Genomic DNA, 25974 nt, shown 5'->3' on the forward strand with positions numbered 1-25974 from the left:
AGTACACCTCTCCTACACTGGATTTCATACAAACATTTATTCTGCAAGAAAAAACTACATTGAAGACACAAACTCGCGACCGAGTAACTGCCAGGATCGAGGCGCAAACTCGCGACCTAGCTCGGGGATTCAAGAATCCCCGAGCTAGGCCACCTAAGGGCATGTAGCCCCGCTAGGATGACATGAGTGCGAGAGGTGATTCAATGCTGCGGGCACATTTACAAATTCAGGAATTCATTCAACACACTGCATTTCATACAGACATTTATTCTGCAAGAAAAAACGACATTGATGACTCAAACTCGCGACCGAGTAACTGCCGGGATCAAGGCGCAAACTCGCGACCTTGCGGATATGAGCCGAGCACTCTACCACTGAGCCAGCCATTAAAATCTACGCTAAAAAATTTCCATTCCGAAGACCGACAAATTCTGAATTACGAAAAGTGTCTGGTCCCAAGGCTTTCGGATAAAAGGTTGTGTACCTGTATTAGCTTAATACATGATGTTGGTCGGGTTTTTTTAAATGCCTATTTATAATTTAATAAAATTTCTTACAGATGTTGATGGTATAGTCAGGTGGGCAGGAAAGTGGAAAATGAAATTTAAACCAAAGACAATTTGCCCTTGGGGAGATGCACCAAGGCAAGGGAATGCACTGCAAATAGGAGGATGATGGGAATTGTGAAGGAGAAGAGAGAACGTGGTGAATATCCATAGGTCCTTCAAGAAAGGATGGATAGATTAGAAAGCTGAACGACATATGGAATGCTTTTGTTTATTAGCAGATGCAAAGAATGTGCAGGAAACAAGTTTACGCTGGAATTGTACAAAATGCCTGTTCAGCTACAGCTTGCCTATTGTGAATCATTCGGGTCATTGCATCATAGGCAGGACATAATTTTACTGAGAGGGTTCAGATCTCATATGAAATGAACTGTAAATTTCGAAGCACCGAGGAAAGATCGCAGCCTGAGGTTGTTTTATTTGGAACCGATGAGCCAAATGGCCTCATAATCTCATGAATATTCTGTGATCTGGTCAATATAAAGACAAAAGATTCAGATTCAATTTTAAGATTCAGATTCAATTTTAATTGTCATTGTCAGTGTACAGTACAGAGACAACGAAATGCATTTAGCATCTCCCTGGAAGAGCGACATAGCAAATGATTTGAATCATTTGGGGGGGGGGGGGGGTGGATTGGCAGTCACCGAGGTACGTTGTTGAGTGGAGTGACAGCCGTCGGGAAGAAGCTGTTCCTGGACCTGCTGGTTCGGCAACGGAGAGACCTGTAGCGCCTCCCGGATGGTAGGAGGGTAAACCGTCCATGGTTGGGGTGAGAGCAGTCCTTGGCGATGCTGAGCACCCTCCGCAGACAACGCTTGCTTTGGACAGACTCAATGGAGGGGAGCGAGGAACCGGTGATGCGTTGGGCAATTTTCACCACCCTCTGCAATGCACATTCTCTATTTAAAACAAATCTGCCTTCACCTACCATTTTGCATTTAATCTTAACCAGGTTCTGGCAGCCAATATTTACATAACCACAGAATTATCCACAGAGATCTGAAACCTGAAAATATTGTGTTGCAAGAAGATAATGGCAAGGTAAGAGAAATGTAAAAGTACTTTAAAAAAAAAAGTTTTAACTCTTTCCTCTGTGGTTTTCCTACCACAATTTAAGAAAAAATGGCATATATACTTGTTTATTGCCAAACCATCTAACCTCTTTCTTCCTTTAAAATCGGCATTCCCTTCCCAAAAATGTATTTTTGTTCCTCTATTCCCAATAATCCCAACATTGCATTTTGTCCCTTTATTCTTGCAACCACTGCACCATCTTCAGTCTTTCCTTCTCTGCAAGATGCTTGAATGGACTATCAAATCTGAGCCTACTTCTCAAACCTCATCAATAAGTTTCCATCATATTTAAACCTCAGCTTGCACAATGTCGAATGAAAGACAGAGTGGCATGTTTTCCATTCCAGATAAGGTACTTGACCATTCTTCTATAGCACCTCTTTTGTACAATTTAGTTGAGCTGTCTTTGCTCTGTTCCATTCTTGCTTGTCTATTCGTATCCAGAGATTCACTGGGAATTATTGAGAGCCAAATAGACAAGTTCATTAGACAATATTGTTGCCTTCTTTCTAAGCTCCGAAGTTATTTGATTCACAATCTTACACAGTCACTGTAGACCACTGGAGCTTTGGAACACTAGAATTTGAGTGTATCTCAGGATTTCGACCATTTTTACATAACATGCAGCCTTTCCAATCGTAAGTAGATTGATTTTGCATCCCTATTTAATGCTTAATGCTTAAATCACATTTACATTTACAAAGAGAGGATGTTAGAATTAGTGCATTGGGGGTAGTTTTTTGGGAAAGGATTAAATGAAGAGAGGTGCTGGGGGGTGGGGGGGGGAGGACGACGACACAATTAGAGGCACGGGATCGAATGGTTAAGTGATGTGGAATTAGAATGCTGACAGGGTTTCAGGACTAGAGGTTAAAGAGATGAGGATTGACATGATGGAATTTAACCAAAGTGAATTAGAAGCCTACAATGATTGGTGATCGTGGATTAATTAATTAATTGGACGCGGGAATAGCATTTTGAATGAGGTATAAATAGCTGTCTGAATATTAGAAAAATCAAGTTGGAGGGTAACAAACATTGAATGAGTTGAGGCAACGATGAACATGTTATGGCACTGGGTTAAATTGCAACAGTAACAAGGGTAGAAACTTGACCATAAAAAGTAATTCCATGGAACGAAGGGGGCGCTGCACTGCAGCAGCCTCTACCTACAGCCTGTCTGTTATTTCAATCTTTTTTTTATTTGTAGTTAGTCTAAAGTTTTGTGTTGGGGGAAACTTTAACTTTTCTATGTGGGGGAGGGGGGCAGGGTAAGAGGGAAACCGTTTCCCAGTCTCTTCTTGGCGGGGACGCGACTATTTCTCCGAGTCGCGTCCTCGCCCCCCACCTCACGGCCTACCAGCTGGATCGGAGCGGCCTTTCCTGCCGGGGACCGGGAACCGGACCAGGGCTGCTACAGCGGCGGCGCAGCGCTGGAGTCACCCGGAGCGGGCGATGCCTACCTGGGTCGCCGTTTGGAGCTCCGGAGCGTTGGGCCGCTGCTCCAACATCGTGGAGCTCTGGTGCGGAGAGCTTCCAACACGGGCGGCGCTGAACAACATCGTGGAGTCCTTGGGCGCCTTGCAGAGGGCCTACAGCAGCAGTCTCCACCCGGCGCGGCCTGCGGACTTTGGAAGCCGCCGACTCCTCCGGTAGGAGGGGGCCGACTCTGTGTCCACGCCGCTGAGGACGTCCCGCAGCCCCGACGTCGGACTTGTATCACCTCAGCGAGCGGTCCTGGACATCGGGCCGCCCGTAGCTGCAACTGCGGAGGGCTTGGGGAGGCCCTGACCACGAGGAACAGTGGAGGAAGAGACTGACTTTGGTGCCTTCCCACACAGTGGGAAACTTTGATTCTGCTGTGTGGGGATGTTTTATGTTAAATTCTATAGTGTGTGTTCTTTATACCCTTTCTGGCTTATTCCCTCCCTTCACCACCTCCAGTTTAAATTCCAGTTGGAATATTTTGGAGGACCCAAGAACCAAGCTTTAGAGGCACCAACACAATCAAGGGTTTCCTGAAGGCAATCGGCCCAAGTATTGGTTTTCTTTCAGAATTTAATTAATGATGGTAATTTACATAGATTGGGCTCATTCCTGAGATGAAGGAATCACCCACAATGTCATTTGCTTGGAATGGTATTGGATTGTACTGTTAAGGACTCTAATGAATTTCTTCTCTATTATCTTTAATCGGGTTGAATGAAAAAATCCATTGTTGGATTATAATCAAGATCACAGAATTAAAATCAGATTTTGCAAACCATAATCTTTTTATTTTTAAATCAGAAGATAATCCTAAATGAAATTTCAATTCCCGTCTTAGTTAAACTACACAAAATATCCACATTTCCCATAGCAGCAATAAGATGTTCCTCAAACGGTTCCAGATATTTCAAACTCACTGGTCAGTTTAATATTAGCTACCCGATGTGGAATGTTTTCTGTAGTATTGATAACACATTCTCTTTTCTTTACTTCCATTGTAAGGGAAGGGTAATGATATTCTTTACCTTTACCTTGGATTTTCTTTAACTTGATTGCAGCATCCCTTACAATATCATCGTTCCAGTTTTAAAAATAGGTATTTTGCCTCTCAATATTTACAGGATGTAAATTTACAATAAAGGACTGTTAGAATTATATACACAGCAGTAAGTACTGGCCAGATTGTAGAATTGATTGGAGCTTGTAATTGTAAAGGGTCTTGGTAAAAATTATAAAAACATTTTGGGCTCAACTGAATGATGAGCCTTATACTGAAAAAAAACTACTTTAAAAGAAAAAAAATGTGCACTGTTTATCATTTAAATTAAATTCATGCTGAATTATACCTAAACGTGTGTTCAGTTCATTGTTGCTAAAGATCTGTGGAATATAGCTTCTAGGATTACCATTTATTTATAGAAAATGGATTACAATATATTTTGACATTTATTGCTGTGGATAAATTAATCGTGAAAATACACTTCCTTTTAGGCAAGACAAAGTTAGAGTTGAGGGCCAGTATGACATTATGGCTGTTGAAGAGATGACTGGTGAAGTAAGGTTCTCCACAAATTTGCCACAGCCCAATGGCCTTAGCACGTGAGTATTTTTACTTGTAGGAATTTTGCATCTTTAACAACTTAAATTTCGCTGAAATTTGGTTGTATCATGACATTTTTAAAATCTCCAATATCAGTCTTGTAAAAAAAGGGTGGACAGTTGTAAAACGAGCGAAGGGGGAAACTACCTTTCAGGGTCCCTACCTGGTCGGAGAGGCGGCTTTTCTCCGGGCTGCAGCTTCGACCCGTCCTCGCGGCCTACCAGCGGGCCTGGAGCGGCGTTTCCTGAGGGGACCGCCCAGAACCACGGCTTTCGGCGGCGACACAGCGCTGGAGCACTATCGCGGAGCGGGCGATACCTTGCCTGGGTCGCCGCGCTGGAGCTCCGGTGAGCTGAGACCGCCGGGAACAACATCGCGGAGCTGCGGGTCTGTGGAGCGGCCACCTGCGGGCGGCGGCGCTGAATTTTAAACCGGGAGCCTGGGATCTCGCGACGAGATCGCCAGTTGTGGAGCTCCAACTGGCGCGGCCTTGTCGGCTTCCGAAGCCGCGGCCTCCAGTGCGGAAGCGGCCGTTCCAGGGTTCCCAAGCCGCTGGGAGGACTCTCCCGACGCCGGAGCAACATCACCCGGCGAGAACGGCCAGGAACATCGGGCCTCCGTAGAGGCAACTGTGGAGGCCTCAATGGGCCCGACTATGGGTGAACTGGGGTTGGGGACTGGACTTTGTGCCTTCCCTCATGGTGGGAGCCATTGTGGGGGGATGTTCTATGTGTTTAAGACTCTCATTGGTGTTATGTCTGTATTTTTTTGTGTGCTGCAAAATGGCAAAAAGCATTTCACTTCACTACACCTAGGTGTATGTGAATGTGACTAATAAAATACCTTTGATACCTTTGATACCTTTGAAGAGGAATTCAGGTGACCATGCAATCACAGTGAGGGGAACAAGGATCTTGAAAACCCAAACCTGTTATCCTACCCAAATATTTTCCCCTTCAAATATAATGCAGTGCTGCAGAAATAGATGCTGGAATGCCTAACTGACCAAGTGCCAGCAATTTCTAGAGCTACAATGCACTGCAAATACTGGAATCTTGAGCAAAACACAATGTTCTGGAGAAACTCATTGGGTCAGGCAGCTTCTGGTGAGAGAATGGAAAGACGATATTTCCGGCCTGTCCTTTCCTCCAGATACTGCCTGAAGAAAGGTAGGTCACAAAGGTATGTAAGTGAAGAAAGGATGTCACTTTCCATTCCCTCCACTAATGCTGCCTGAACGTCTGAGTTCCTCCAGCACTTTGTGTTTTGCAAACAATTGTTAGTTTTGTGAATTGTCCAATAGCTGGAATCTTCCCCAGTAAATGTATGTTAGTCACCAGGCAACATGGAATGTTATCTTTTCCAGGGTCTGGTCAAATAATAACTGTTACATTATTACAATGTTAAATCTAAGTAAATTGTCACAAAAATAAAAAATAAAAAGGCTGATACACTGAGCAGTCAGGCAGCATCTGTGAAAGGGAAAGTGCTTTTTCTTCAGACATAAATTGTGATAACTACATAGATTCATAGAGTGATACAATGTTGAAAAAGGCCCTTTAGCCCAACTTGCCCACTGGCCAACATGTCCCAGCTACACTGGTCCCACCCATTTGGTCCATATCCCTCCAAATTTGTTCTATCCGTGTACCTGTCTAACTGTTTCTTAAACGTTGGGTTCGTCCCAGCCTCAACTATCTCCACTGGCAGCTTGTTCCATACACTCACCACCCTTCCCATGATGGTGAGTTCACTGCGATTATTTCATTTTTGAATGGTTTTGTTTTGTTTTGCAGCTTAATGGTAAAACCATTGGAGACATGGCTGCAAATGATGTTGGTTTGAGATCCAAAACAACGGGGTGGCAATGTAGATCCAAACACAAATCGACTAGCCTGTTTCTCACTCCTGGAGCAGATTTTAAGTCAGAAGGCTGGTGATACAATAAATATTGGTTAGTGTAGTGACAAATGACGTTTAATTTAATGAAATCTCTGATAAAACACGTGTTTGAAAGACAATATAATAAACGCAGAATTACAATCAAAGGGAATGTCAAGATAGAGTTTCTGCAGAAGTGCTATATTTTATTGTGAATCTTGCTACACATTTCTTTAAAGTATGAAGACCACCAAACATTTTGCTTTATCAAATATATGATCATAGTACATGTCATTTAATGCATATAAATTTGAACACGTTCAGAAAGATTTTGAGGTTAAATGCATTTGAATTGTCTGTCATTTTTCTTAATTAGTTTTTTTTTTCATCTCTCAGTGTATTTCTTAATCAATTAAAGTTAACCAGAATTATTTCTGCTGGCCCAAGACATTTGTGTGGAATGAAGAATATTCAGGGAAACTGGCCAGGGTGTATAGGGATCTGACGGCTGTTATCTAATCTCTTCCTTCAGCAATGAGGAGTCCACCCTAATGGAACCTGATCCCAAAGGCTAAGTAAAACTTGATCGATCAATAATTATATATTTTTAAGAAAATAGAATTATTCCTTTCACATTCTCAGAACATCACAAATCGCTTTGCAACCATTAAAGTACTGTGAAGTCAAAATGCAAAGTAAACTTCAGATGCTGGAAATCTGAAATAACGGAGAATGCTGGAGGGTACTCTGTAAATTAGGGTGTACCTGACAGAGAGACACAATTACATTTTTGGTCGATAGCCTTTCATCAGAATTAGGAAAAGTTAAGTACAGAATAAGTTATAGAAAGGTGTAAGAAGGAACTGCAGATGCTGGTTTAAACCGAAGATAGACACAAAATGCTGGAGTAACTCAGCGGGACAGGCATCATCTCTGGAGAGAAGGAATGGGTGACGTTTCGGTTTGAGACCCTTCTTCATACTATGGAGCAAATACTATATGGTTGCCGGTTGAAAGAGTCCAGGCCTAGTCAAAGGATATTTTTAAGGCAGAGATAGATAGATTCTTGATTAATACAGGTGTCAGGGGATTCTTGATTAGTATGGGTGTCAGGCCGAATGGCTTACGTCTACTATCACGTATGAATTTATGAACTTACTCGCAGCTGAATTTGTTTTTGCATTGACCAACTTTTCCCTTAATACCACTCACTTCTACCAAGTCAAAGTCATAGTTATGAGCACGTAGATCTGAACAATACATACACAGAACCTCTTTTCTGTCTGAACTGAACCAGTTCCTTTGTTCCTTTTTTTAGTACATTGCAATAATTGTGTGTCCTGTTCCCACACTGAACTCAGGTGTGTCTTCACTTCTACTGCTGATTTCCGACAGGCTTTCATTTGAAATCTTGGTGAAATAGTCTTGTGAGCAATATTCATTACAAACCTACAAAGCACTAATCTACTCGGTATACATCTTTCCATTTTGCCTCTTGCAAGGATTCCTTCTTGTATGGCCAGTTTCCCTGGTTCCATTGTATTCTTATCGTGACACTTCCACACTAGTACTTCTGAGGTGTTTTCCTTTTGCCTTAAAAGGGGCTTTTGGCGTAACACAGCTCTTAGTTGGTGGTTTCTGGACTGACCTGATGCAGTATCCAAGATATTGACCATCCCTTTGCCTCCACAGATACTGCCTGACCTGTTAAATTCCTCCAGCAGCTTGCTTTTTACTCCAGATCCTAACAGCAACAGTCTCTTGTGTCTCCACACTGCATAGTTGCTTCATTTTCTTGTACTCTGTCGCTGAAATTAATTCCACCGATCAGACATAAATGAAGTAGGACAGGCCAACCTCACTCTGACTGAATAGGAGAAGAGACCTCACGAGGTAAATGGTCTCCTCCTGATGCTGTGATCATTTCATTGGATCATTTTACCTTGAGCAAATCTTTACCATCATTCAGTCCTTCTAGGTTTGCAATGAAGTCGGAGCAAGACATCCTTTTGCCAATATTCTGCAATCAGTAAAGAAAAAAGGTTCATGTACAAAGCGCCACACCACATCTACTGAGCTTTATAGAAGACTATCTTCTTTTGAAAATGGTGTCAAATGGAGACTTTGAAAATGGTGCCAAAACCTGGCGACTCTTGTAGATGGTCTCAGTGGGCTATTTCTATACATTTAATGAAAACATTTAAATGAAAACATACCTTAAAATGAAAACAATTCTTCATCTCCTAAACCTAATTTACTAGCCATGCTATCTTGTACGTCAATCTACCAAACACGTCCTTGTAGAAAAACCTTTAAGACTTGAAAGTTCAACAGGATTTTCTGATTCACTGCTATTGGTGATGGTACTGGGTGTACACTTTAAGCTCTTCTCAAGGTCACTCCTATCCCCATTCTATGTCATTCTCATTTTATCATGTTTATGTCATGAACTTGCTTTCCTCATTTGAATCACCTTCTCCACTTTGGTGATTTTTTTTGTTAATAAGATTTTTGGGGACATGAATGCTGCTGGTAAGGCTAATGGTGCAGTCTTTCCTTATTGACTTTGAAAACGCGTAGGTGAGCTGCAACCTTAAATTGGTGCAGTCCTCGTAAATGTAATCCTTCAAGGTGTTTCAGATTTTGACACTATGACAACGAAGGTGTAATTCCGGTCCTAATCTTACCCCGTTAGAATGGTTCGGTAAAACACTGAATACAAGCACTGGACCAACTAACTTTATTTTCCAAACACAGTCACACTACCTATACGATACCTAATCCAACACCGCGGATCCGATCCTTGTCTCTGCTCTTCAGTCCTTCAGCCTTGTGCGAATAGAACACCTCCAGAAGGTCAGCACGGTCCTGAAAAAGCTACTTTTATAACTACTAAACCAGGTTCGCTTCTTAATAAACAGACATCACACAAACTGTTTGGTAGACCAGTTCAAAACTTTACTTAACATCGGCCGATGGAAGGGAGGGAGAACTCCAGTCAAGTGACCATTACAGACACTTACAGATACAGGGGGGGGGGGGGGGGGGGGGGGGGGGGGGGGACCCCTACAGGCCAATCATCAATAAAGATAAAATACATTAATTGACAGCTCCCTAACCCAATCACAAAATATCACATAACATTGTTTCTACAGAAAGCACTTAATGGGAAACAGTGCCATTAAGCAAAGAAACATTTTACCAGGTAATGTAAACATTTTGGGCAAGGCCCCTCTACTTGACCAATCACGAGTAATGGCACGAAGACCATGCAACATAGTTATCAACATTATTATAACCCCACCATCTCCCAACCAATCCTGAGCATGCATTTGCAGCAGGACCTAGCTCACTCTGCAAAACCCTCATACATATTATCAATTAAAGGACATCTGGACATCAACCTGTACTCAACCTCTCCACAGGACCCAGACACTCTGGAGCCATGATCCTCATGGTCTTTGCAGCCTTTGCAAAAGATGTCAAGCAGGTTTTGCAAAAGCAGAAATCCTCCATTTTGTCAGGCATCTAAAATGCCCAATATTATCAAAGGAATAGCGATGTATTGTCAAGAGAGGATGGTGAGTGACTTGGAAGAAAACCTGATATTGATTATGTTCCGACATTGCTGTTGTCCTTTTTGTCAGAGAGATTATGGTGTTTGTAAGGTTCTGTTGAAGCAAGCAAGGTGAATAATTGAGGTGTATTTTGCAGATATAAAACAGAGCCTGCAATGTGTTTTAGTGTTAGGTAGCATGAATTTATATGCTGAACTGTAACGTCCAAGTTCAGGAACAACTTTTTCCCTGCAGCCATTAAACCCAACAACCTCAAATAAGCTCTGAACTACATAGACTATTATATATGGAATAGAAACACACACTGAACCTTTTTTTTCTCGCTCGTTTATTATATTGTTTACAGTGTACTATGTTTACATATTCTGTGGTGCTGCTGCAAGTAAGAATTTCATTGTTCCAGTGGACATATGACAATAAAACACTCTTGGCTTGACTTAGAGGTGGCGTTGCTCCCATGTTTTGCCCTAGGCAGGAATTAACGTTTCTAGATTGCACAGCGGACCCTGTCTGGCTGCGATTTTACAGCAAGAATTGGCCAAACTGCCTTGGCTCCTGGCAGATGGGATTCGTTTAATCTGTCATCACGGTTCACACACACATGGTGGGATGAAGAAACTGTTCCTGGGCAGCACCGTTCTTCATTATAACAAATGTTTGCCTCTCTTGATAAATGCACCCTTCTGTGACATTCTTGTTGATCTATTCCCCGTATCTGTGTTACAGTTAAATAAATGTCACTTGCCACTTGTAAGAGAGAGTTAAGGGCCTGTCCCACTTGGGCGTCATTTGCACGTCATTTGCGCGACAGGCCGGTAGTGACTGTCGTGCGAAAATCGTCTAGCAATACGACAGTCGCGCGCCAAGTGCTGTTGAGGGCCCTACTTCTTTTGGGAGCCATTTGTGATGTCATTCGTACTTAGTCCGATCGCCATGGCAAGGATTTTCCCAGTGAAAAAATGTCAAAACTAAGAGTGTTTTATACCCGGGTGGTCAAGTGGTGCGTCGCTCAAATGACGCGCAAATGGAGCGCCGACGGCATACGTGCGGCACATGGTTACGGACGTTGACGCATGGTGACGCATAATAAAATTGCATAGGCAATGTTCGTGCGTCTCCGTGCGTAACCATGCGTCACCACGCGCTACACGTACGCCAGCGTACGCAAGGGATACATCATGCAGGTGGCACGCGAGGTTTTGAGCACTCCAAAATTCTGGGGCGCCGCGCGTCACTGCATACGCCACCACGCGTCATGCACGCATCACCACACACCAAACAATTTTTAGGATGTCGTGTAAATGACACGCAAATAATGCCCAAGTGGGACAGGCCCTTTACCAACATCCACCCCTCATGGTTGTAATTGTGGCCCATCCATAAAACCCAGAATCTACAATCAGTTGAAATATCTTATTTTGTTACCAATACATCTGAGAATTAACTGTTTCTGATTCTCTGGACTTGATGCCATACAAGTGTTCCCTAAATTCATCCTTTAATCGTGTAACTTTAGAGGAAATGCATACTTTAGTTATTCTCTGTGCTAGAACATTGGCTGACCAAGCATCATTCTTTTAAAATCACCAACAATCAATATATATATCCAAGGTGTGGGCACAAGTACGGAGTGTGGTTTAGGATTTGCGTCATTTTTCCAACTCAATTGTTCCACAAGGGGCAAGTTAAATAAACTCCATGAAATCCTATTGACAAAATTTGCTGTGGACCAATTGCTCTCCATTCCTCAGTCTATTTCATTTAACAAAAAAAGGAACAGGGAATAATGCAGTATGGTGGTGCAGTGGTAGAGTTGATGTCTTACAGCGCAAAGGACCCAAGTTCGATATTGACTATGGGTGCTGTCTGTACGGAGTTTGTACGTTCTCTACGTGAATGCGTGGGGTTTCTCCGAGATCCTTGGTTTTCTCCCACACTCCAAAGACGTACAGGTTTGTAGGTTAATTGGCTTGGCATAAATATAAATTGTTCCTAGTGTGTGGAGGATAGTGTTAGTGTGCGGGGATCGTTGGTCGGTGTGGACTCGGTGGGCCGAAGGGCAGGTTTCCGCCCTGTATCTCTAAACTAAACACAACTCAAAAAAGGAACAATGTACAGAAGATTAAGAAGCAAAGACATCAATTTCTTGGTGAGGTACCATTTTATTATGATTTCTTAAATTTGTTTCAAAAATGCACATCCAAATCAATCACATCCATCAACTATACAAATGTTCAACTGAATCCAGTCAGTGAATGTTCCTCAAGGCAAAAATATATAATTTAATTATTGTACAGACATTACTCTTATTTACAATTACATTTACTCCAGTAGTAATCAGACTATTAGCAGCAATACCTTCCAAAATGTAGGTGTTTTACATAATAATCACTTAATCGCATATGCAGAGAATTTGCTTCTTCAGACTAGATAAATCCTAAAATAGGACTTAAGGAGAAAACACCAGAGCTCCAGTTAAAATATCAATGGTCTAAAACAGTGCTGGGAAATGGCACAACCTCTACAAGTTGGTAGTTGCTCTTGTAGTTTAAAACAAGAATATTTTTGTTCAATCTGCAACAAAAACAATTGATCAACAGTATTGACATTGGTATATCACAGATTATGAACGGAATTTAAACAGAAAAGGGAACAGAATAAAACATGCTTTGGAAACGTTTGAAATTAAGTTGCATTGCACCATATGTTCATCAAAAATGTGGAAGGTATTTATTTCGTTAATTCCATTACCATCCTATCTCAGATCATTTTAATGAAATAACCAAAGATAATTCATCTTTATGGGCTGACATCCTCTTTCTCTCCTGGTAAAATGCATGGGTGTGAGATCACATGTGATAACAAATTGTTTTCTCCTCAGTGGTGTAATTTATTTTCTCAGGCCAGCGGCTATGGTCATGAGAGTGCAGAGAGGATGGCGGAAGCGAGGGGTTGCGAATTTGGAGTGAATATTATTACACCTTAATTTCATGATACTAATAGGCACAGTCTACCAGCTCATCACTGGCTTCCCTTGTGTGCTGAGTTCATGATGAACAAGGCCTCCCGGGAAATCAATGAACTCAGTTATACAGCAACCAGCATTATCGTGGCTATTATTACATTTCAACAACGGATGTTCATTTCATTTCTACAGAGTTCATGTCCAAATCTACCTAAGTTATCACAGACCTCAAAATAAACTTTGAATTTGGCACAAAGATAAAAACCACCATCAGATTGTTTGCGCAGGTATAAACATGCCCGGTGACAGGAGGTAAACGTGCACTGTGACGGGTAGGAATCCCAAATCATTCCCGGAAAACAATGAAGAGGAGACACTGGACTGAACCACTTGAAGGTGAATCACAGTGTTAACTCCCGCGACTGAGCCTCCTTCATTCCCCGGCAGATTCTCCTGGAGTAGAATTGAATCCCTTAGATTGCAGCTTCATTTTGTTCAATTGTGATGTTTGTTGCCTGAAATGTAATTGATTGCATTGTTAGCCACAGTAATAGTGCATACAATGTTTCCTGCAGCGGAACAAAGGGAATTAACAAACTGACTTTCCACAAAAAGAAGCAGATCGCAACAATTTGGAAGTTTGTAAACACCTCATTGATACTACAGTGTGCATTATTCAAAAGGCACTGCACATTGTTTAGTTCCATTTCCATCTCCTCACAAAGTGAAGTATATTTCAAGACCATGACAGTATTCATGAATGGATGTATTAGTGCCAGGTAGCATTTGTGCCAACCAACATCCAGGCAATATCATTAGCTTTAGTATTTACCAGCATAGTTCAGTGAGACCTTGCATCACTTCTTGACAATTATTTATCATCCTTTTCACTAACTATAAGGCAGGACTCAGAAATATGATGAATATTCTGCATTTGCCTGGTAGTTCCAACGCCCAAACCTGGAGACCATCCAGTACAAAGCATTGTGGTTAATTGGCAGCATATTGCTTCAATTTCCCCTTCCTCCCACACCCACCACCATGTGTTCCATTCTACAGCCTGTGATGAAGATAACTATTAAATATTTCATTCTTAATATCCATGTTTTGAACAGAAGACATCCTTCATTGACTGGTGTCAGCTGTGTTCTAAAATCGGTCTCAACATTGTGGACGGCGACGGTGGCTTTCCAGTATCCCAACCTCTGCTTCTGGGAACATTAATAATGAACTTTGGGTGAGAGGACCTGGGGCTCTGCTCTGATGCCAATTTGAGTAAAATAAATCACGGCATCTATTTATTCACAGGGGAAATCTGAGTTCCGTCAAACACAAAACACTGACCTTTCTTTATGAGTGTCTCCAACCACTTGGCTTCAGGATCCACACACACCTTCATCTCATTTTTCAGCGCGACACTGTAAGGAGAAGATGACATTCAAGCTATAATTCACAGACATTCCAATCATTTTAAATTACAGAATTTACAATCTGGGAAGGAGTAAGGTTGAGTTGATGCTCGGACTCATTTACTCACATTATCTCTGCTTTCTCACAGTGAGATCCTTTGGGAATAAATGTTAGGCTCCGGATGGACTTTGGAGCAATAACTTTAGCGCTGGTCCCAGTGCAGTGGCACCGTCCATGTGCTCCTAGGATCTGAATACCTGAGGAAAGATTTAATCGTGGAATAGATGGGAGCAAAGCCTGCAAAACGTTCAGGTATTTTCTGCAGCTCTCTTGTATAATTAATGTACGACCCAGAGAGAGATATTGGATGTCTGCACTGTTGCACAAACTCCTTCACTAAAGTTGCGAGTTTCACTTAGAAGCTCAAACACAAAGACAAAAGAGCAGCTACAATCCATGAAAATGTAACTAGTTTGCTGGTGCATTTCTTTCTACATTTGCAGTCAGGCTGCTGGGTCAGTTTATGTGTGAACAAATAAAATGTAATTGCTGCCTGATCTGGTGAGTTCCCCCAGCAGTTTGGTCTTTGCCATCTGCAGTGTCTTGTGTCTCCAACTTATCTCCAACACAGTCACGCCTTCAGAGATCTTTCCTGTCAGTACTTTCAATTTCCCTTGGACAGCTATTTTCAGCGTATTGATTTGTATATGCATCTATTCAACAGGTAAAAATATCAGAAAAAAATAATTTCAAAACAATTCAGAAGCAGACAGCATAATACCATTCATTGCTGGGGTGTGGGGGTGACTGATCTGACTGACATCAATCGCCTCTCCCGGGAACCCAGTGCAGGTGCTGATGTGCTGCCTTCCTGAACCGCTTGCAGTCTCTGTGGTTCTTCAGCATGGTAGTTTGAGAGAGTAACATGTCCTGGCCATGTTGGCGATCAATCATCCACCCGCAGGAGTGAAGTAACAGCCGTTTCTAAGATTCTCGCGAACTTATTTTTATACATTTGAATAATTCTTACATTTTAAGTGGTCTGTTAATTTTTAATATTTTGAATAGTTGTGAATGTTTCTGAATAACAGACATTTTCAGAAGAATTCATAGCTCGTGAATCTTTTGACAGATGGCTAAGCTTGCATGTGACTTTGCTGACTGCTTTATTTTCACAGTTGTTTCAGGGGTGGGTGTCTGAACCCATCCTTCATTATGTTGTCCTTCACTATTTTGGACTTGGACAACAGGTCAACATTGGCCGATCTATAATGGTGAATTCATATTTACCTCGTGGGTCACAGATAGCTTGGCTGGGCAACAAGCCTGACTTGTGACTCCCTCCACCACATTCTGCTGGTTGGTATATTACAATTGACAATAGACAATTGGTGCAGGAGTTGGCCATTCGGCCCTTCAAGCCAACACCACCATTTAATATGATCATGGCTGATCATCCACAATCAGTACCCCGTTCCTGCCTTCTCTCCATATACCCTGACTCCGCTATCTTTAAGAGCTCTACCTAAGTCTCTCATGAAAGCATCCAGAGAATTGGCCTCCACTGCCTACTGAGACAGAGAATTCCACAGATTCACAACCCTCTGTGTGAAAAAGTTTTTCTTCATCGTTCTAAATGGCTTACCCCTTATTCTTAAACTGTGGCCCCAGGTTCTGGACTCCCCCAACATCAGAAACATGTTTCCTGCCTCTAGCGTGTCCAAACCCTTAATAATCTTGTATGTTTCAATAAAATCCCCTCTCATCCATCTAAATTCCAGAGTATACAAGCCCACCCTGCAGCCATTGATTCAGATTCAGATTCAGAAAACGTTATTGTCTGTCGCAACAGAAAATCTTCTTTGATAAGACGTGCATGCTCATCATTCCAATTCCTCTATGTGAAAATTACTTTATCCACTTTGGGTGAAGCTAAAGGAGCGAGTGTAACTGAAAGACATGCTACGAAATATTTGAAATCATGTTACGAGGAACAAAGTCTATGTTGGAAACAATTTTTTCAGGTCAAATTAGTATTTCTGTGGTTCTCCAAATATGTTGCCTGACCTGCTGAGTTACCCCAGCACATTGTGTCCTTAAAATGTCTATGTTAAAGTTCCCTTCATTCTAATTACTTTTGATTATTTCCAACATTTATTGCTTCACAAATAATGTCACTCACTTAACTACAAACAAATGTTCATGCCATTTTTTTGTTGTTGTCATCTTTCGATGTCATTTAAACATCTATCAGTTGGTTTCTGCAAATTAAAACGCTCTTTTTTGTAAGACACAGTTGCAGTTTATAGAACTCACAGCCTGTCACTGGGAGAGCTCTCTCGGATTCAATCAATGGTGTGGCTCGGGTTGGCCGTGTGTAGAAAGGAACTGCAGATGCTGGTTTACACCAAAGATAGACATCAAATGCTGGAGTAACTCAGCAGGCAGCATCTTTGGAGAAAGGGAGTAAACTGGAGGTGAAAAAAGGCTGAAATAAATTAGGGCCAGCAACAGATGAGTTCATGAAGGGCGAGGCCCATGATGGCCCATTGTTGGCTGAGGAAGTTGTGATAACATGAGGGTGCAACCAGTGGAACTGATAGAATGACTTGGATGAGGGAGGGGGGGGGGGGGGGGGGGGGGAGAAGGGAGGGGATGGAATGCATGAGTTCCTTGATATTAGAAAAATCAACATTCATACCGCTGGGATGTAACCTGCCCAAGCGGAATATGAGGTGCTGTTCCTCCAATTTGTGTGTGGCCTCATTCTAACAGTGTATGAGGCCCAGTACAGAAGAGTTAGTATGGGAATGTGAAGGGGAGATAAAATGTTTGGAAAATGAGAGATTGCGTAGACCATCTCAGGCCACCTGAGCGTAGGTGTTCAGTGAAATAGAAACATAGAAAATAGGTGCAGGAGTAGGCCATTCGGCCCTTCGAGCCTGCACCGCCATTCAATATGATCATGGCTGATCATCCAACTCAGTATCCTGTACCTGCCTTCTCTCCATACCCCCTGATCCCTTTAGCAACAATGGCCACATCTAACTCCCTCTTAAATATAGCCAATGAACTGGTCTCAACTACCTTCTGTGGCAGAGAATTCCAGAGATTCACCACTCTCCGTGTGAAAAATGTTTTCCTCATCTCGGTCCTAAAAGATTTCCCCCTTATCCTTAAACTGTGACCCCTTGTTCTGGACTTCCCCAACATCGGGAACAATCTTCCTGCATCTAGCCTGTCCAACCCCTTAAGAATTTTGTAAGTTTCTATAAGATCCCCCCTCAATCTTCTAAATTCTAGCGAGTACAAGCCGAGTCTATCCAGTCTTTCTTCATATGAAAGTCCTGACATCCCAGGAATCAGTCTGGTGAACCTTCTCTGTACTCCCTCTATGGCATTCAATTCCCTCGTCCAATTCATTAATATATATTGTAAATAGCTGGGCTCCCAGCACTGAGCCTTGTGGTACCCCACTAGTCACTGCCTGCCATTGTGAAAAGGACCCGTTTACTCCTACTCTTTGCTTCCTGTCTGCCAGCCAGTTCTCTATCCACATCAATACTGAACCCCCAATACTGTGTGCTTTAAGTTTGTATACTAATCTCTTATGTGGGACCTTGTCGAAAGCCTTCTGAAAGTCCAGATATAACACATCCACTGGTTCTCCCTTATCCACTCTACTAGTTATATCCTCGAAAAATTCTATAAGATTCGTCAGACATGATTTACCTTTCATAAATCCATGCTGACTGTCCAATGATTTCACTACTTTCCAAATGTGCTGCTATCCTATCTTTAATAACTGATTCTAGCAGTTTCCCCACTACCGATGTTAGACTAACTGGTCTGTAATTCCCCGTTTTCTCTCTCCCTCCCTTTTAAAAAAGTGGGGTTACATTAGCTGCCCTCCAATCCTCAGGAACTACTCCAGAATCTAAAGCGTTTTGAAAAATTATCACTAATGCATCCACTATTTCTGGGGCTACTTTCTTAAGTACTCTGGGATGCAGCCTATCTGGCCCTGGGGATTTATCGGCCTTTAATCCATTCAATTTACCTAACACCACTTCCCGGCTAACCTGGATTTCACTCAGTTCCTCCATCTCATTTGCCCCCCGGTCCCCTGCTATTTCCGTCAGATTATTTATGTCTTCCTTAGTGAAGACAGAACCAAAGTAGTTATTCAATTAGTCTGCCATGTCCTTGTTCCCCATGATCAATTCACCTGTTTCTGACTGCAAGGGACCAACATTTGTTTTAACTAATCTTTTTCTCTTCACATATCTATAAAAACGTTTACAGTCAGTTTTTATGTTCCCTGACAGTTTTCTTTCATAATCTATTTTCCCTTTCCTAATTAAGCCCTTTGTCCTCCTCTGCTGGACTCTGAATTTCTCCCAGTCCTCTGGTAGGCTGCTTTTTCTGGCTAATTTGTATGCTTCATCTTTTGTTTTGATACTATCCCTGATTTCCCTTGTTATCCACGGATGCACTACCTTCCCTGATTTATTCTTTTGCCAAACTGGGAAGAACAATTGTTGTAGTTCATCCATGCCGTCTTTAAATGCCTTCCATTGCATATCCACCGTCAACCCTTTAAGAATCAATTGCCAGTCTATCTTGGCCAATTCACGTCTCATACCATCAAAGTTACCTTTCTTTAAGTTCTGGACCCTTGTTCCTGAATTAATAATGTCACTCTCCATCCTAATGAAGAACTCAAACATATTATGGTCACTCTTTCCCAAGGGGCCACGCACAACAAGACTGCTAACTATCCGTTCCTCATTACTCAATACCAAGTCTAGAATAGCCTGCTCTCTCGTTGGTTCCTCTACATGTTGGTTTAGAAAATTATCCCGCATACATTCCAAGAAATCCTCTTCCTCAGCACCCATGCCAATTTGATTCACCCAATCTATATGTAGATTGAAGTCACCCATTATAACTGTTTTACCTTTGTTGCACGCATTTCTAATCTCCTGTTTGATGCCATCCCCAACTCCACTACTACTGTTAGGTGGCCTGTACACATCTCCCACTAGCGTTTTCTGCCCCTTAGTGTTTCGCAGCTCCACCCATATCGATTCCACATCCTCCAAGCTAATGTCCTTCCTTTCTATTGCGTTAATCTCCTCTCTAACCAGCAACGCTACCCCACCTCCTTTTCCTTTCTGTCTATCCCTCCTGAATATTGAATATCCCCAGCCTTGGTCACCCTGGAGCCATGTCTCCATGATCCCAACTATATCATAGTCATTAATAGCTATCTGCACATTCAACTCATCCACCTTATTACGAATGCTCCTTGCATTGAGACACAAAGCCTTCAGGCTTGTTTTTACAACACTCTTACCCCTTATACAATTATCTTGAAAAGTGGCCCTTTTTGATTTTTGCCCTGGATTTGTCTGCCTGCCACTTTTACTTTTCACCTTGCTACCTATTGCTTCTACCCTCATTTTACACCCCTCTGTCTCTTCGCTCACACATTTAAGAAACCCTTTTCCTTTAACTCCATCCTCGACTATCCCATTTGACACCCCACCCCCCTTATTCAGTTTAAAGCCACCAGTGTAGCAGTGGCAAACCTGCCTGCCAGAATGCTGGTCCCCCACCTGTTAAGATGCAATCCATCCATTTTGTACAGTTCCCCCTTACTCCAAAACAGATCCCAGTGATCTAAGAATCTAAATCCCTGCCCCGTGCACCAGTTCCTCAGCCACACATTCAGGTCCCGTATCTCCCTGTTCCTGCTCTCGCCAGCACAAGGAACTGGAAGCAAACCGGAAATAGCAACCCTGGAAGTCCTGCTTTTCAGCATTTTTCCGAGCTCTCTAAAGTCACGCTGCAGAATATTCATCCCCGTCTTTCCGACATCGTTTGTGCCGACATGCACTACCACTTCCGGCTAATTGGGAAGTCTATGCTTGGTCTCACCGATATATAGGAGCCCACACCGGGAACACTGGATACAATAGATGAGGTATACGGAGTCTGAAGAAGGGTTCCAACCCGAAATGTCTCTGACACCTTTTCTCCACAGATACTGCAGATGAGTTACTCCAGCACTTTGTATCCGATTCGGGTCAACTAACAGCTTTGAATACAGGCTCAATGTCTGAACAAGCACAGTCCTCTGATGAATTCTCCATGTTGACATCTGTGGCAGCTAATCATTGAATATGTTCACTGACTTCCACTCTCTATAGAAAGTAGAAGATGTGGGAATCAGGCAGGAGAGGGGGCTGGTGAAACAGGATGTCTCAAGCTGACTCAGTGGGATAGAGGATGGGTTCCTTTTACCTTTAATGTTAGAAGTTGTTTGATGTCACAAAGGCCTATAATCATTTCTGTATAAACATTTGCAACCAGATATCTCATGGTTGCTTTTAAAATGTCAAAACACTGACGCTTGCTTACAATGAAGCACACATTATAAAGCAGAATTACTTGTACATTAGATCTTATTATGCCAGATGAACCATTTCAGATTGGCCGAAGTCCAGTCCACATTTTGCGGCTGGCCCACGGGAAGGAGATATTTTACAATGATGACCGCTCCTGGGATTATAATAAATAGGAAGCAATCCCTGGGCTGAAACACATTATTTACTTGATATTTTGCTGAAGCAACAGCCAAAGTATGTCTTAAACACAATGAATTAATAACTATTTCAATTTAACAACATGATGCTTGGAGAGAGAGAGAGAGAGAGAGATAGAGCGAGATGGAGGTTAAATTTGTCATCAATGCGTTTGTATCTCAGGGAATTATTTCAATGTCCTTGTCCCACCAGTGCAGGAGCATGCTGGCCCCAACTTTAACTGATCATAGCAGATTTTAGTCAACGTTTCAGGTGACCTGTACCTACAGAGAGGCATCAGGACATATACCAAACCATCCCATGGCTGAAACATGAGGGTTACAAGAAATGGAGTATCCTCCATCTTGGGTGTAACATTGGGTATCTTAGATACATCTTTGCACATTAATAGATGTGCCACGTTCTCATTGTGGACAAAATATTAAAATCCTTCCTTACTTAATTTTGATTGGAATTGAACAAGGTAACGAATGGGTGTGTGGATGTGGCAATTGACATTTCTCGTTGGCCAGGTGCAGAAGAGGTTTGTGGGAATCGGCAAATAAGATTAGCCACATTACCTCTTGCTGGGAATGCATTGAATGGTGAATATAAACATTACAAAATTAGGACAGAGATAAGTGTAATGTATATAATGTAATTAACATATGTTATGTCTTGTGCGAGGGGACGCATGCGCTAGGGGAGACTCAAGGTGGCGTCCTGCAATAAAGAAGCTTGTTAGTTTACTCCTGTATCTGAGAGTTCTTTTGAGTCAGTTCCAAGCATCCAAATACACTACAATTGGCGACGAGGATGGGATAGAGTTTGTGAACTCACCCGCAGGACTGTTTTGCAACACACAGGATTGTTTAACAGTTTGAACTGTAGATACGGAGTTGTGTCGCAGTTGTTTGCGAGCTGGACAAGAGAGGCCTGCAGATCCCTCTATGCCTGGGACTGCATTTAAAACATCAGCTGTAGAAGTCGGCGAGTTTTGTCAGGCTATCTCTATGTTGTGTCTACGTGGCAAGATGTCGTCCTTCGGATTGTTACTCATTTTAGACTGAGATGTTTTCTTTTTGTCAAATTTCTCAAGCTGAATAGTCTTTGTATAAGTTTTAGGTGAATTGTTACACCAAAACACACAACAGCACGAAGAGGATAAAAGAACAGAAAAGGAAAGAAGAAGGACTGTCAGAAAAATAAGGTTGTGTTTGGAAACAAAGTGGAATGGCACCAAGCCAAAAGATTTGGCGCCAAATGGGTTTGAATTGGCGCCAAAGAAAAGAAAGGTCGGAACAGGAAGCAAGGAAAACAGGTGGGGCAGAAGTAAGTGTCACCGAAGAACGCTGCCGAAAGCTGGAAGCCTAATCAGCAGGACAGCGACGGTGTCAACTTACCTGGAACATTTTCCAGGGCTGTGTAGCTAAGGCAGGGGGGCAGAAGAGGCCCAGCAGCTGCCACCGACTTCGGACGTTTTCCAGGGCTGTGTAGCCCACAGCCAGGCCCAGGAGCCGCCAACGACGTTGAGTGAGGGCCTAGTACCGGGTAGGTCACGGACAGGTCCAGTGAAGCCACCGACGAAACAGTCAGCCCGGCTGGGAGAAGAGTCAGCCCAGTCGAGGGAGAAAGCCGGCCGCGTGAGAAGCGGACCAGCAGTGAGAAAAAAAAGGCCGGCCACGCGTGAGAAGCGGACCGGTCGTGAGAGAAAGCCCGGTCGCAAGAGATGGCCATGAGCAGAGAAGGCCCGGTCGGGAGCAGAATAAGCCCGACCGTGAGCAGAAAAGGGGGTCCGGCCGCGCAAGAGAAGCGGACCGGCCGAGGGGGAAAGCCCGGACGTGAGAGGAAGTCCAGCCCCGAGCAAAGATTGGGTCAGCACAAGTGAAGCAGGACAGCACTCAAGCACTTCAGCCCGGTCGGGAGTAGAGTCAGCCCGGTCGTGAGGGCTATGGAGACAGCGGGCAGGCAAGTCAGCAGAGCAGCAGTAGTCGACTTGGCAGCGAGCCAGCGGCAGCAAAAGTAACGGTGAAGCACGGAGGAGCCAGCAAAAGCAGCAAAAGTGGAGGTCTGGCGAGGCCAGCAGCAAAGTACCAGTGGGGACAGCTCTAGAGGTCAAGAAGGCACTGGAGTCCATAGGCCGACAAGCTGGACCGGTGAAATTCTTCAAAGTAAAAGCAGGACTGTAGAATGTAATGCATTGTTCACTATTCCTTCACAGTAAAAGCGGGACTGTTTGGATGTAATGCATTGGTCACTGTTATTAATAGTAAATCTGTGTGCATAGCAGGAATATGGTTAAAATGTTCTAAATGTCTATTAACATGAAATGTTGGTTAATAGTATAAATCTATTATTATAAGAATTAGTAATAGTCAGTGGGCTGGATCACTTCTTAGTGTGTAGAAGGATTAAGTCTAGTGCAGAATACACAGTGAGAGAAAAGAAGATAATGCACCTGAATAGCAACAGGTAGCATGGCTTTTCAAATTGTAGGAAACGTGCCCCAGTTAGATTATGGGTGTAATTTTAAGAAATGGACCAAAGTCTTGGAGGCTTGTTTCATTTCCAATGATATCGCTGCAGAGGAGAAGAGAGCATGGTTCATATTAGGCTTAGGAAGAGAGGGTTATCAGACCTTACGTATGTTACTGCTGCCAGCAGCGCCCACAGATAAAATGTATGAGGAGTGTAAGGAGGCTTTAATGGCTCATTTCTCGCCAAAACCTTCAAGGGCATCCAGAGGCAAGGAGCCTGAACTAAAGAGGGCAGAGAGTCTCTCAAAGGACCAAGGTCAAGTGCAAAAGGACAAAGGTCAAGTGCAAAAGGACAAAGGTCAAATGCAAAAGGACAAAGGTCACGTGCAAAAGGACAAAGGTCAAGTGCAAAAGGACAAAGGTCAAGTGCAAAAGGACAAAGGTCAAGTGCAAAGGGACACAAGTCAAGTGCAAAGGGACACAAGTCAAGTGCAAAGGGACACAAGTCAAGTGCAAAATGACACAGGTCAAGTGCTAAGGGACAAAGGGCAAATGCAAAGTGGCAGAAGTCAAAGGCAAAGAGAAATTGCCATCCATAGGGCAACCCTAGCTATTCAAGCTGCATTCAGGGGTATGAAGGTACGGGGAGAGATCCGGAACAAATAGAAGGCAGCAACGGTAATACAAGCAGCATTTAGAAGGCACAGAGTATACCGTCAATACAAGGCAATGAGATTGGCAGCTATAATAGTACAAACCCATTATAGGGCACACCTTCAAATGGAAAGTGATCGCAAAACTTACATGAAGGTACGCAGAAGCGTTGTACTGCTTCAGGCAGCCTACCGTGGAATGCTTGTTCGAAGGCAACTGCGGGGCATGCATAAATCTGTCAAGGCCATACAGACTTATTATCAGATGTATAAACAGCGTCAGTATTTTAAGAAACTACGCTGGTCTGCCATTGCTGTACAGCAACGATACAGAGCATGCCAGATAAGAGATGTCCAAGTGAGACAGTATAAGAGTTTGAGAGAAGCAGTGGTGTGTATTCAGGCCTTATACCGCGGGATCAAAGCCAGAGTATTGGTAGAGAAAACCAAGGCAGCACGCTGTATTGAGTCATTCATAAGAATGTGCATTACAAGAAAGCATTTCTTGATGCAAAAGGCGGCTGTAGTCACTCTGCAAGCTGCATACCGTGGTTACCAATTAAGGGTACGGTACAGAGCTATGCGACAAGCAGTCATTTCAATCCAGAGATGGTACAAAGCATGCAAAATAGGGCATTCCCAGTTTGTGCAATATCAATTAATGAGGGATGCAACTATTACCATTCAAACTGCCTACAAGAATATGGTGGTTAGGCAGTGGGTTAAACAAAAGAGAGCTACTGTAAAAGTGCAGTCAGTACTCCATATGAGTTGGTATAGGAAAGACCTAAGGAGACAAATAGATGCACAACAGAAAAGGCTGAAACGATACAAAAGGCTTAAACGATATAGGAAAGACTTCCTCAAACCGATTTATACAGCAGTTGTAGTGCAGTATCACTATCGTGCTTATGTAGTAAGAGAAATATACAGAGCGCAAATCAAAGCCACTGTTGTATGGCAAGGACAATATAGGTCCTACTTCTTGATGAATAACCAGAAAGGTAATTTATGAAGACAAATAGACGAACAACAGAAAATGCTTAAACGTTGCAAAGAACTGTTAAATAAATGTGTGACGATGAGCAAAACGCTGTTAATAGAAAAGTCTAAAGAAGAGAGGCTTGTCGGTCGAGACAAAAGTATGCAGGACCGATTGCGATTAGGACACTTCAGTATAGTCCAGCATGGAGCTTCCTTCACTGAGCAATGGACAAATGTTTATGCATTGCAGAATGTCATTATACACTAAGAGCAGATAAATACGTAGTGCCAGGAAATTGAGCGACAGAGAGCGACTGAAAAACGAAAACCTGCAGTCATGTGTCAGATCCCACCTACAAATAAAGAACAGAAACAGAGGAAATGTTAACTTTAGCAGAATATCAAGACAGGAAGAAATCTGCAAATTAGATTAGGATATTTAAAAAGGGAAGAGGCAGAGATACAGGTAGAGCTAGAGTGATTAGAAAGATGAGTGGAATGAACCATTATAAGTGCTAAGTTTAGATACAGTTCACAGTTATGAGGATGTAATGTCAGATGACTGTAATAATATAATTTTGCAAGTGTAATGTATATAATGTAAATGGTGTTACCTGCCTCCAAGTTAAAGGGGGAGCAGTGTAATGTATATAATGTAATTAGCATATGTTATGTCTTGTGCGAGGGGACGCATGCGCTAGGGGA

The 25974-nt window shown here is 42.8% G+C and overlaps 1 protein-coding gene and 1 pseudogene across 1 annotated transcript in view; one reads left to right on the top strand and one right to left on the bottom strand.

Moving 5' to 3' along the window:
* Positions 1-671: 671 nt before the first annotated feature.
* On the top strand, positions 672-6728 carry LOC116974705 (annotated as a pseudogene).
* A 7987-nt stretch (positions 6729-14715) lies between these two features.
* Positions 14716-25974, bottom strand: part of LOC116974216 (beta-1,4-galactosyltransferase 3-like) — a 60874-nt gene continuing 49615 nt past the window's right edge. The window contains exon 6 of the mRNA XM_033022450.1: positions 14716-14822. Within this exon, the coding sequence (XP_032878341.1) occupies positions 14768-14822 (55 nt within the window). The 3' untranslated portion in view covers positions 14716-14767. The remainder of the gene's footprint in view (positions 14823-25974) is intronic.

This window comes from Amblyraja radiata, chromosome 6 (genome assembly GCF_010909765.2).
Source record: "Amblyraja radiata isolate CabotCenter1 chromosome 6, sAmbRad1.1.pri, whole genome shotgun sequence".
In the NCBI taxonomy this organism is placed as follows: domain Eukaryota; kingdom Metazoa; phylum Chordata; class Chondrichthyes; order Rajiformes; family Rajidae; genus Amblyraja; species Amblyraja radiata.